General features: G+C 36.4%; 1 protein-coding gene across 1 annotated transcript; it reads left to right on the top strand.

The window, feature by feature from the left end:
* Positions 1-2,926: 2,926 nt before the first annotated feature.
* LOC141641380 (uncharacterized) lies at positions 2,927-4,006 on the top strand. The gene is made up of 3 exons (XM_074450045.1): positions 2,927-3,272; positions 3,357-3,449; positions 3,495-4,006. The coding sequence occupies exons 1-3, from the start codon at positions 2,927-2,929 to the stop codon at positions 4,004-4,006; spliced, it is 951 nt and encodes a 316-aa protein (XP_074306146.1).
* Positions 4,007-13,866: the final 9,860 nt, after the last annotated feature.

Genomic DNA, 13,866 nt, shown 5'->3' with positions numbered 1-13,866 from the left:
TCTTTCATTTGGAAGTGATTTCCTAACCACTTCTTGATAGAAGCAAGCATATCTACATCATTCCCAATGAGTAATATGTCGTCCACATAAAGAAGTAAGAAAACAACTTTACTCCCACTAAACTTCATGTATAAATATGGTTCCTCAACACTTCGAGAAAAACCATTCTGTTTAATAACATGATCAAAATGATGATTCCAACTCCTTGACGCTTGCTTAAGACTATAAATAGATCTCTTAAGTTTGCATACTTTGTTAGGATTTTTAGGATAAAAAAAACCTTCAGCTTGTGTCATAAACACTTCCTCTTCCAGAAACCCGTTCAGGAAGGCGGTTTTGACATCCATTTGCCATATCTCATAATCATGAAATGCAGCAATCGCTAACATAATCCGAACAGATCTAAACATAGCAATTGGTGCCAAAAGTTTCATCATAGTGTAAACCATGAACCTGGGTGAAACCTTTTGCCACCAATCTAGCTTTGTAGACATCTTTATGTCCATCCATGTCGATTTTAATCTTAAATATCCACTTACACTGAAGAGGTCGAAAATCTTTAGGTAAGTCAACCAGGTCCCATACCTGATTTTCGTACATGGAATCCATCTCGGATTGCATGGCCTCAAGCCATAGCTTAGAGTCAGAACTAGTAATAGCTTCTTTGTAGGTCTTAGGTTCATCACTTTCCAAAAGTAAAACCTCATAGTCACCATCTTCCTCGATAACACCAATGTATCTATCAGGCTGGCGACTAACCCTCTCTGACCTCCTAGGTTCAGAAAGAAAAATAACCGATTTAGACGTAGAAGGAACGTCTTCCTGTACTGTCACATCAGTTTGTGTCTCTTGATATTCATCAAGTTCAAATTTTCTCCCACTATGTCTCTTAGAAATAAACTCTTTTTCTAGAAAGACAGCTTTACGAGCCACAAACACTTTGTTCTCGCTACTATTGTATAAGTAATATCCACACGTTTCCTTTGGGTAGCCTACAAAAATACATTTTTCAGAACGAGGTGCAAGCTTATCGTCAGACTTGCTCTTGACATAAGCATCACCACCCCATTCTTTCATGTATCGCAAATTCGGGACTTTCCCTTTCTATATCTCATATGGAGTTTTATTAGTTGCTTTAGTGGGACTTTGATTAAGTGAGCGTATAGCAGATGAAATGGAAAAACAACAAAATGACTTAGGTAACTCAGTTTGACTCATCATTGATCGGACCATATCTAATAAAGTTCGATTCCTCCTTTCAGCCACACCATTTAAATGTGGTGTACCAGGAGGAGTTAGCTGGGATACAATACCACAATCTTTAAGGTGATATCTAAAGTCATTGCTTAAATACTCCCCACCACGATCTCATCGTAATGTTTTAATATTCTTATTTAATTGATTTTCTACTTCATTCTGAAACTCTTTGAACTTATCAAAAGCTTCACTTTTATACCTCATAAAGTAGATATACCCATATCTAATCATGTCATCGGTACAAGTAATGAAATAGTCATAATTACCTCTAGCAGTGACTGTCATTGGACCACATACATCGGTGTGTATTAAACCCAACAACTCACTAGCTCGAGATCCTTTTTCCTAGAAAAGGTGCACGAGTCATATTGCCAAGAAGACAAGATTCGCATGTACCAAATGATTTGAAATCAAAAGGTTTAATTATACCAGTCGACACTAGTCTTTTAATGCGTTTTTCGTTAATGTGTCCTAATCGACAATGCCATATATAAGATTGATCGGGATCACCTGTTTTGAGTCTTTTATTATCTAAATGATAAACATCATTGCAAGTGTCTAGAATATAAATACCATTGATTGAAATAGCTTCGCTATATACAATCCCATTAAGGGAAAAAGTACAACGTTTATCTTTGATAACAAAATAAAAACCTTATGTGTCTAACACAGATACTGATATTATATTCCGAGACAACGTAGGTACAAAATAACAATTATTAAGATACAACTACAACCCTGACGCTAAATTAATTACATAGGTTCCTACTGAGACGGCAGCTACTTTAGAACCGTTTCCCATTCGGAGATTAACATCAATCTTGTTTAGTTTTCTTCTGCTTTTTAGGCCCTGCAAATGATTGCACAAGTGAGAACCACAACCAGTATCTAATACCCAAGTTGTATTTGAAGGATAATTTATGTCTATCATAAAAGATTCGGTTGAGAAATTACATGTTGGCTTCACAATGCCAGCTTTAATGTCATCCAAGTATTTTGTGCAATTACGCCTCCAATGTCCCTTGTTATTATAATAATTACAAGTATCTTTAATAGGATTACCCTTCTTAGGTTAGGCTTGGTAGATAAACTCGCAATTACTTTACCGTTGCCCTCCACCTGTACGGGCTTCTTACATGTGTTCCTCTTAAATTAATTCTTCCCCTTCACGTTTATCGCAAGTACATCCCTCCTCGTACTCCCACTCAATCCCATGTCCTTCTCTGCTTGCACAAGCAGAGAATGAAGCTCATGTAAACTTTTTATCATGTTCGTCATATTATAATTTACCTTAAATTGGGTAAACCTTTTGACGTGCGAGAGAGAGTGGAGCACTCGGTCCACCACATGCTCGTCGGGAATCTTACATCCCCACCCCTCTAGAGTTTCCACGTACTCAATCATTTTAAGTACGTGTAAACTCACAGGTTGACCATCTTTGAGGTTAGCCTCAAAGAAACGAACTGCAGTGTCATACTGAATTATCCTCGGGGCTTGAGAAAACATAGTAGAAAGCCTCGAGAATACTTCATGTGCATTGCGAAATTTGACACATTGCCTTTGTAAAGCAGGATCCATTGAGAAAATCAAAACATTTTTTATTGCAGCAGATTCCTTTTGATTATCGTTAAAAACTCTTATCTTATGTACAACCGGGTTTAGTATCAGTATGTTTGATTCTCTCATCACTAAGGTTCAACAGAAGATACATCATTGGTCTGCAAAACTCTTATCTTATGCTTGCAAAGTTCAGTTAATTAATGATGTTCTTTTTGGATTGGAGAATTTTTGGTGTACTAGTGCCCTTCAACCAAAAGAGGTGATCAAGAAGCTTAACAGATTGTGTAAAGACTATTTTTGGGGTATTGTTGATGGTGGCAGGAAGCTGGTTTTTAAGAAATGGAGTCAGATCTGTGCTCCCTGGAATAGAGGAGGTTTTAACATCAAAAATGTGGAAATCTGGAATATCTCTTTGCTCATTCAATGGATTTGGAAACTATCTACCAATTCTGCAGGTTTATAGGCTAAATGACATTCTTTTTATATATTGAAGCAGGCCACCATCTGGTCTTTGCCTGTCAAAGATCACTTTTCTGCAGGTTTTAAAGGTATGTTAGCTGCTCGGGATAAGTTCCTATTAAAAGCAGGATCTGTTCACACTGCTATGGGGCTACTGAATTCTTGGGTGGCTGGTTAGAAGCTTCAAGTTCATTCCATTTATAATTTTTTGTTGGAAGCTCCAGTACAGACTGCTTTCTATTCTGCTTTGATCCATCCCAGAGTTGTTCCAGGGCACAAAATTATTGCCCTTCTTGCTGCTCAAGGGAAGTTGGGTACTATGGATAATCTGCAATATCGTGGTTTCTCTTTAGCTAATAGATGTTGCTTGTGTCAGATGGCTGAGGAAACACACCACCATATTTTCTTTAATTGTGTTTTCTCAGGCACGGTTTGGCAGAATTTGTTAGACTGGTTGAGGATTCACAGGCATGGTCTGCAGCTTCTGGATGAGCTACAATGGATTGTTCAGTATGGTACCAATAAAGGATGGAGAACTGCTTTGTTCAAGACAACTATAGCAGCTGCTGTTTATGAACTTTGGAGAGAACGTAATGGCCGCATTTTTTCTCATCATGAGAGGACAGTCAAAGGTGTTGTTGATAGAGTGAAGTATATTGTTACTGTTAGAATGCTTATGTTCCCTCAACATGCTCATTCTCAATTCGTGTTAGATAGTTTAAGGAATTAGACCTTTGGCCATGTACTTTAGTGTCTTTACTGTCTAGTGTGATAGTCTTGCAAAAATTGTAATTTCTTTTCTTATTGAAATGAAATGATATCTTTTTGCAAAAAAAAATCATTTAAAGTCTCATCGGCAGTGGCCCTAGAACTAGTCGAAGGGGGAGAGGGATCGACAAGGTAGCGTAATTTGCCATCACCTGCGGCAGCTAATCGAAATTGTTCCTCCCAATCTTTAAAATTACTACCGTCGGCTTTTAAAACATATTTGTCCATAAAAGAACGAAGCCATAAATGTCTAGCTATAGTGACGGTTTGACTAGTAGAAGCCATCGTGATTACTACGAAGGAAATGAAAGGAACGATTAACATATATCGTCTAAATATTTTAACTTGTGAAACTATTTTAACAAGTTCCCATTTATATAATGATTTCCCATTGAATTATATAAATGATTCCAAGATCCAATTTTATATAAACACGGGCGCGGTGGACCGATTCAACCCATATCTCTATAAATTTGGTGAGCCAAGGACTTTGACTGGTCCTACTATTAGAACTCTTGGTCGACGGATTTTCTTAAAATCTATCTTTTAGCGCCAGAATTAAATATGGGCACGGTGGACCGATTTAACCCATATTAATCCCGTTGAGTCCAACCAATTTTCACGCGTAATAACTCTTATGACCCTACTTACCCAACGTAAAAAGAGTGTATCTCGGTGATCCGAACCTACCTCTAATGAAGAAGGGATTCATAGGTGCTATTATTTGGTAAGGCTAATCTCAATTTTCATTTAAAAGTGAGAGATCTTATCAATTTAATTGTCTATCACTTTTAAGTGAACAAAATTGGTGAATGCTAGACAATTAGATCAATAACAACAACAAAAACATGTAGGGACGATTTGGCATGAATGCATAAAAATAAACAAACAAGTCCTAATATGGCCACCTAGTTAATATAATTAACTTACACTTCGGAAACTAACTCTTTGGTCCCTTGAGTCTTCGTACAATTGGCCTCCTTCTTTAGGATTTTGGAACGCCTTTCCGAAAACACAGTCTTCATAAACTACATCTTTAGATGCTTCATCTAAGTACTAATAATTAAATTACATAACAATTTCCTATTATACAATTTGTAATAAAAAAAATATAAAAACTATTAATTGATAACAAATTAGGCGATGCGAAATCGCAATTAATTACAAAACAAGTCGATATTCCCTTACATTACGGGAAATACCAACTTCTACCTATGGCCATATTAGGAAAAAATTACATAATTAAAATACTAAAAACCATTCATCCAAATGAATAAGAAAAACTCATTATGTAAAATGACATGCCAAATCGTCTAACTTACCAACAACGATCATTTGAGCTTGCTTTGACGGAATTTTTACCATTAAAATTTCATAATCAATTCTTATAACACTTTTAAGATTTACATATCATACTAATCTGGTCTAATATCAAAATAATTATTCTCACTAATTATCTTGAATTTATATGGGATAAAAAGATAAATTATAACAAAAAAACATAATAATTCACAATTATTATGGAAAAATTCCATTTAATTAAAATATTTATGGGAAAATATTTTTTTAAGATTTTTTACATTCTGGTGTTTCACCAAAATGACATTCATGTGAAAACTTTTGGTTTTGAAATTTATTTAAAACAATTTCACAATTTTCTCGGTAAAACAGCAATTTTTACGATTTAATTCTAAATCAAATCATAAAAATTGAAACGACTTTGAAATAAAATTTTCTAAATTTTGTAACAATTCCCAGGAGCAAAAAAATCAAAAATTTCGAGCCCAAAAATGAAATCAATATTTATTTGTAAAATAACCATTATTTACCAATTTTATCAAATAAAAATCAATAAACTACCTAAATTAGTCACATTAATTTATAGTTTCTATTTTTCTCATAAATAGAACATGAATGTGGTTATTTCTAAAAAAAATATGCATAAAATTAACATGCAACATAATTTAATTAACTCTTAATTAATTTTAGTGCATTTTTATTCAATTTTATGCCATTTTAAGTCATAAAAAGTGAATAAATATTATAAAAATTAAATTTTCGTCCTATATCATTTTAAGACCATATTATTTACATGCAAGACCATATTATGTGATAAAACTAATTTTAACAACATAGTATCAAATTTTATTAATTTATCTCATAAATTATTAAAATCGTATTAAGACTACATGCATGTATGTAACAATGCTCTAATACCACTTGTTAATATTTTAGACCATGTAAGTCTCATCTTATGATGATAAAATTACTTACTAATTTTATGTGACGGTCTAAAATCTACATGGATGCAAAGATTTTAAGACGGAAAATTCCTTACATCGGGTATAAGGCAAAATGGGCACCATAAAGATCGCCTATCTTTGTAGTTCTTGAGCTATGTAAATGTGGACGATGCTCCTCTTACACCAAACCACCAAAATAGATGGTCTCCTTTGGTGTGCACCCAGGAGTACCCCAAAACTTACTACAAATAATAATAACTAGATATTATTTGAGTATTATGTATGTATATTTGATATACTAACTAATATTATTACCTTGATAATATTATTAGTTAACTTTTATATGTGTTTTAATGTAAAAGGATGAACAAAATAAGAAGGAAAAGTTGGTCTTTTTGATGGTGTATAAAACAAACAACCAAAGACCAATTTTTCCTTCAAATTTTCAACCTTCGAAATGATGGAATAACTTGGGTATATATAGGCATGCAAATATATACAATTCACATACAAATGCTAGTGGGTGTGGCCTACTTTTTCCACTCACAATGAGTGTATTAGTAGGTGTAAAAACCAGTCCATATGGGCTCCTACGGGTCCATTTCAGTTTTCGACATTTGTCCCACAAATGCTTATAAGTCTTATATTTAATTATCTGACATAATTAAATATTAATTTGATTATTTAATAATTAAATAATACAAATTAACTATTAATGACCACTTAACAATTAATTATTCATTAGTCCATTTTATCAACATAAAATATGTCATTGGAACCCTTATTAGCTAATTTACAACCTCATGTAAATTTAAATAGCTAATTATCTCCACCTCACAACATACACACATATCGTATAAAACTAATTAATTAACAATTAATTAATAAATTTTAATTTATATTTATTAATTAATTATCACATAACTAAATAATAAATCCTCTTGGCCCGAGTTCGTAACCTGTTATCAAATAATACATTCACACGACTTATTAAAAGTCAATTAATACAAGAAATTAATTATATCGTATCTCATACAAATAATTAATTTATCCAATTTGGGCGTCATCCTATAGGTGTGACCTAAAGGGATCAGCTGATCACCGCCATCACACGACAGTAATGTCAAACTCTAGTCAGCCAATCATTACCGATTAACGATGACCAGCTGACAAATAAATAATATAAATCCCTGATATTCCTTTTACGTGATTTAATATGTAAACGCACTTATTGTGAAGGACACTACTCCAACATCCTTGACTACCATTTATTCCAAGGTGACCCTTGAAACCATGCAACCATCATCCATATTCTACCACATTTTGTCATCAAAGGGAATGGGCACAAAAATTGTTCAAAATTTGAGTTCAAGAATTGAAATGAAAAGTCAAAAAGTTTGCAATTGCACCAAAAGAAAAGAGGAGTAACAAAAAAAGAAAAGTCCTATGCTTCAAAAATAAGCACCTTCACTACAAATGGGGTAGCTTTGAAAATGTTCAAAAAGAAAATGCAAGAAAAAGTTGAAATTGTCAAGTGTTGAAAATGCCAAACATCAAAGAAATGACAAAGAAATGTTCTCAAAATGTCAAATGCCACAAATTGGGTGGAAAAACAACAACAAAAGCAAACTTCCATATGAAACTCAAATTCTATTGATCCCTTTTCCATCGTATCCACTTTTGTGCATGCTAGAGAGGGGACGATCCTTCTTCTTGTCCAGGCAAGAAGAGGAATTCCGCCATCCTCTAGTGTTTCTAACACCATAGGGAGTCTACTCTTGACGAAAGCATTTAACAATTGAGGACGAAGGTACCCTAACTTGACACAACTTGGAGGTGATTTGTTGGTATCCTTCTAGGCTTAGTAGTTTGAAGAAACCGTATCTATCATGGAATGTGTACCCTTAGATTGCTTCCCTTATAGATAATTTCCGCCATTTAGATGAAGAAAGTGACTATTCTTTTGTAGATGCATCCATTACTTGTTTTGTGTGCTTTAATGATTGGACGTGTCACCATTTTGGCAAGCCCCACCTTGTCTTGCAAGAAGGCATCCTACCTCATGGTTGTCTTGTTATGAGTTGAAGGGGCAGAGTGAGACCCGCTAACTGTCTCACATCGGCTATATTAGTAGGCTAGTTTGAATAAAGGTCCTAATTTTTGTCACCTCTTTACTCGGGACGAGCAAAGGTTCAGTTTGGGGATGTTTGATGTGACTCATATTTGAGCACATTTAGTCCCCGAATTAGCCTCGTTCCTATGCTTTCTAGTGCATAATTGGGTCATTTACTATCTTTAGTTTCCCATTTTGCATATTCTTTAAGCTTTTGTTTCCTTGGTAGGAGAGGAGTGCAAACCTTGCATTTACATGGCGAAATGAAGCTAAATTGATCGCATTTAATGACCAAGCATCAAAGGGAAGACGATACTAGAAGGCCTATGTAGATAATACAGCCAAAAGGGCAATGATGAAAAAATCCTTGCATCCCCGGATTGATCCTCGCGGATTATGAAGGACGAATAGAAGAAAAGATGTCTGCCAAGGGATCCGAGCGTATCGCAGAAGATCCAAGCGTCTCCCTCCACCACCATCCCAGCGTCCCGTGCCTAAGACGCTCGTCCTGAAGCAAGAAGATCCGAGCGTCTCCCTTGACAATCCGCTCGGATCATACCCCAGAGAGCCCGTGCCAGTTGACAATCTGCTCGGATCACAGCAAGACTAGCAAAACGGAGATGCTCATTTCCTTCGAGAGGAGCACTTCCTCAACTTTTCTTAAGAACTTAATAGTCATTTAAGCCCTTAGTAACCCTAATATTTGTACTTAATCCTTAGTTTAAATACCCCATTGTACTACCTAAATGATCATCATGAATAAATAATCAATTAATGTTCTAGGAATTAAGTCTTAATTATTTTCTAATCTTTTAATTAACTCTTAATCTAGTCTTAATATAAATCTCATTACTTAATCTTTCCTTAATTTCTCTATTGTTCTTCATTTATTTTGGATAATTAGAAGATTATTTAGGGTTTATTTGCAGGATTGACAACCTTCCATCAATCATCAAGTACTTCTATTATTCTTTGATTTATTATTTGGAATCATCTTCATAGGTATAATTCTCTCTTAATATTGTTTAATTATTGTTAATCACTTTCATTTATTCATCATGTTTTGCCTGGCTAGAATGATTGACAACCTTGTTAGCATTTTAAACTTGATAATGAGTGAGTACTTTCCTTAACTAGGGTTAATGAGAATTTAGGGGAAAACAACATGGGGATTGATTCATGCTTAATCTAATATGTTTTCATAATTAATTTGCTTGCTTGTTATGGTTCCAACTTATGCACATGTTATGTTTGATGAAATGCGATCCTATGAATCTTTACATTTTTTACCCATCACTTATCTTTTCAATGAGACTTGTAAGATATAAACCAACTCGAGTCTCATTAGACCATGCATATAGTTAGATAGGAAGGACTAAGTCGGCTTGTAGGTGTTGTACAATCTAATCGATTCGGCTCCGGGACCCAAACCTTCTTAGGGATTGTAAGATATACACCAACTCGATCCCATCACAACAATAAGTGCTTGCATCTAGTAGAGAACATGTTTGTATGATCAACTCCCATGAATCCCCTATAAACCCCTAACACCCTAGTGCTTTTAATCAATTTTTTACATCTCATTTTAATCATCTTGCTTGTTTTCATTACTTTACTTTTCTATTGTTCATTAGTTTAGTTGACCTCTTATCTCAACCAAAATTGTGACACCCTTAGACACAACCATTTGCAATTGAAAATCCTACATCAATACTCGTCCCTTGGGATCCGACCTTTACTTCTTTACTAAGAGTAGTTTGTGAAGTTATAAATATTGTTTTGGTTAGGTGACTTTTGACAACGAGTTTAACCTCCGACCAGCAGCTGACCGTGCTTCTCCGAAATACAAACCCAAAAAAAGCCAAAACAAAATAAACTACAATCCAAAAACACATATATACAAACCGCCTCACGCAAATTACATCAACACACGTTTGATACAAATGACTGACTATAAAAACAGGATCCGGTAGAAGTATTTATCATATAGAGACTGGCCTAAAACAACGAACTGGGGACTATCCGCCACCCACCGGACTAAGCACTCCTTATCCTTCCGATCGAAAAAGAAAAGGAGCAACATGAAAAAGAAAGGAGTAACCGTGGAAGCAGAGGTGGTTACCATGACGGTAATGCCTTATTCCTACTTCGTGACAAAAATGGAAAAAAAAATACCTGGTAGACTTCGGACGACACGACAATCAGGAATTGTCACTTAGTGCATCACCCCGACATTGACCCCCAATCGTCGGAATTCGGCGATGAAAAGGAGCCATAACATAGGAAGCCACCGTGATGTTGAACCCCAATCACCAAAATTCAACAACGATGAAAGACGGCAACGTAGAATGATGCACCCGTGTTGACCCCCAATCATCAGACCCCCGAATCTCTACAGACAACAACCAATGATCAACACTTGATCAAAGGCTGGACAAAGGTCGCCAGGGAGAAACACAACTCGACAAGGACAAGGCACAACTGTCTCTCCTCCTCTAGGATCATTCTCCTCCTCTAAGGTCTCAACAACGGACTCAATAGGCCCAGAACAGAACAAAAGAAAACCGCCCAAACCCAACCAACAAAAAAACTTCACAAAAATCGCACAAAAAAAAACGACTCGCCCTTCTTTTCAAGCAAAAGACGAGTCAAAACAACAACAAAAATTTCAAACCATCCAATACCTTAAGTCCCACACAAGGCCCACAAATAAACAATAAAAATTCCCGGCACAACTGGGTATTTTTCACAGTTCAAAAAGGCAATTTCACGTCGATTCGGGCACTAACATGTCAAAAATTCAAAATATACGACCACAACAAAATGTTGTGACCTAATCACATCTCAAAGTGACCTAAACCACCGTTAAGGTCCATTTCAAGACAAACCAGCTCAATTTGAGTCCAAACAGATGCTTATTTCGTCAGACATAAGACCGTCTCAAAAAGGCAAAAATTCACATTTTGCCCACAACGCCAAACGAAGGTTCAATATGGCACAGATGGTCTTCTCCGACTATAATGCAACTTAGTGGGGCACACAACTCAAGCAAACAAACATGGCATTGTGAAATAAGACGGTTTTTCGTCTCATTCGCGTTTTTCGAGCCTAGGAAGCGGGAACGGGGACCAAAATGCAAACTAAAAGCACCCCTATACTCCTAAACAGGTTTCTAACCTAATGCAATCATCAATTCCACTCGAAAAAGGGCTAAACAAAAACGCCCAAATCGATTTTTGATGGGTTAAGGTTTCGCCCTAATTCGATTAACAAAAAGACAAACAAACTGAAATGGATTCAAGAGGATTTACATACCTTGAGATGACATAAGGACAATGGCACGAAAACAAGCAAGGAATAAGATCCAAAATGGCGATTTTATCGGGTTTTTGTGATGTTGTGTCAAGGAAGACGATCGAAATGAGGAGCGTTCTGTTCTCGCTTTTTTTTTTACAGAAAATGGGGAGCCCCCTTCCCTCGCAAAAGGGCTCGCGCCTCAATCAGGCGTTCCCTGCTTTGTTCAGCGGAATTTTGAGCTTTGGCCCAATTCCGACACAAACTTCAAAATTTCGACAACGCAATTAAAAACCTTCATTTTTCAAATACAAAAACAAAATAGTGAAATTCAAATTCACTATTTTCACCAAAATTTAACGACGGAATTAAAAACTGTAATTTTTCAAGTACAAAAACAAAATAGTGAAATTCAAACTCACTATTTTCACCAAATTTCGGTGACGGAATTAAAAACCATCATTTTTCAAATACAAAAAAGACACATAGTGAAATTCAATTCACTATTTTCACAAGATTTCAGTGGCGGAATTAAAAACCGGCATTTTCAAACACAAGTAAATAGTGAAATTCAAATTCGCTATTTCCACAAGTCACAAGTTTTCAAACGACAGCATTAAAAACCGTCTTTTTCAAACAGAAATAAATAAGGAAATTCAACTTCCCCGTTTTCACAAAATTCTCAACGACATTTTCGAATCACAAAACAAATGGCGGAGCTCGCTATTTTTAAATCTCAATTGAACGGCAATAAAAGTCGTCACACCTTCAAACAGGATAGTAAAATTCACTACCCCTCAGAAATCTCAAATCATGGGAAGACGAAACCCAAACCGTTATCCGCAAATACACTTCAAATAGCAGAATACACATCAGCCCTTCTCTACAAACTTCCAACAAATGGCAATAAAAACCGTTACCTCCCTTCGAGATTCAAAATCACCACCAACCACAGGAGCCAGGCTCACAAGCCTATCCCTTTTCGGCGCCACAAACATCCAATATAAACACTGAAATTCCCCAACAGGACATCGGAGACCTCCCCACGGAGCCCACTAACACAATGACCTCTTGAGATAGGCCCGTTTAACACGGCTATTTCCCACAGTCGATCATTCAACATTCAACATGGCTGGAGAGCCTCACAAAGTACATTCAACATAGCTGGCGAGCCTCACAACGCACACTAAACATGGCTGGCGAGCCTTAAAACGCATCACATTTAACATTGCTGGTGAGCCTCACAACACACACCCAATATGGTTGGCGAGGCTCACAACGTAACCTTAATGCGGCTGGCGAGCCCCATCATATCCGCAACACGGCTGGCGAGCACCATCATATTCGTAGCACGGCTAGCAAGCCTTTGCCCGCAAACAAGAAACAGCTCAAGAACATATCCCGAAGACGCCTCGGGTATGGCTCCTTCTTATGGTTGGCGAGCCTTCGTAGGTATTTTAGCGGACTTTAAACGACCCACACGGACAATCGACAGACTTTAAAATTTCTTGACAACAGGTCCTTGACTCGTATCCTCGAGTCGCCTTGGCTTCGAACTTCCCGGCGGCAGGTCCTTGGCCCGAACTCTTTCGAGCCGCCTCGACGTCGCTCCGGTCTCCAGGTTGCAATCTTCGATTAACGTGGGGACTATACTTTGACTTTCGCCCTGTTCAAGCCTCAGTCAAAGTTGGGGCTCTGTAGATAGCCAGTATCTGTTGAGTCTCCAACAAACACCCGATGATTATCGGACTACAACATGCTTAGGAATCGCAACGTTTAATCGACAGTTTTTGTAAAACTATACGTCGGAAAACTTAAAACGATTTCGAAAACAAAACACCTCAAAACTTTTCAAAAGTACCTGAAGTGTTTAATGCATGACGACGGGGTCACAATGACACTAACTAGAGACAAAACCGACATCCGACCAAAAACCGACTCAAAAATTCAAATCCCGACTCCAACAACGAGTCAAACACAAAAAACAAAAATTTTCATAACTTCCATGTAACATCCCCATTTATTTAAGAGCCTTTAGATAGACATTCCCAAATAAATAGGAATGTCACCATCTCGGTTTCCCGAGATAGTTAATAACAAAGTCCAACTCACTAAAGTACTTTAAATTAAAACTTAGTGATTGCATGTTTATTACAATTTAACCAACTAAAA

This window comes from Silene latifolia, chromosome 2 (assembly GCF_048544455.1).
Source record: "Silene latifolia isolate original U9 population chromosome 2, ASM4854445v1, whole genome shotgun sequence".
Classification (NCBI taxonomy): Eukaryota; Viridiplantae; Streptophyta; class Magnoliopsida; order Caryophyllales; family Caryophyllaceae; genus Silene; species Silene latifolia.
This window is presented reverse-complemented; position numbering and strand designations above follow the sequence as displayed.

Coding starts and splice junctions, on each gene's coding strand:
- LOC141641380 (XM_074450045.1), top strand. CDS start 2,927: ATGTTTGATTCTCTCATCACTAAGGTTCAACAGAAGATACATCATTGG. Junction 3,273..3,356: donor ACTATCTACCAATTCTGCAG/GTTTATAGGCTA, acceptor ACTTTTCTGCAG/GTTTTAAAGGTATGTTAGCT. Junction 3,450..3,494: donor ACTGAATTCTTGGGTGGCTG/GTTAGAAGCTTC, acceptor TTTTGTTGGAAG/CTCCAGTACAGACTGCTTTC.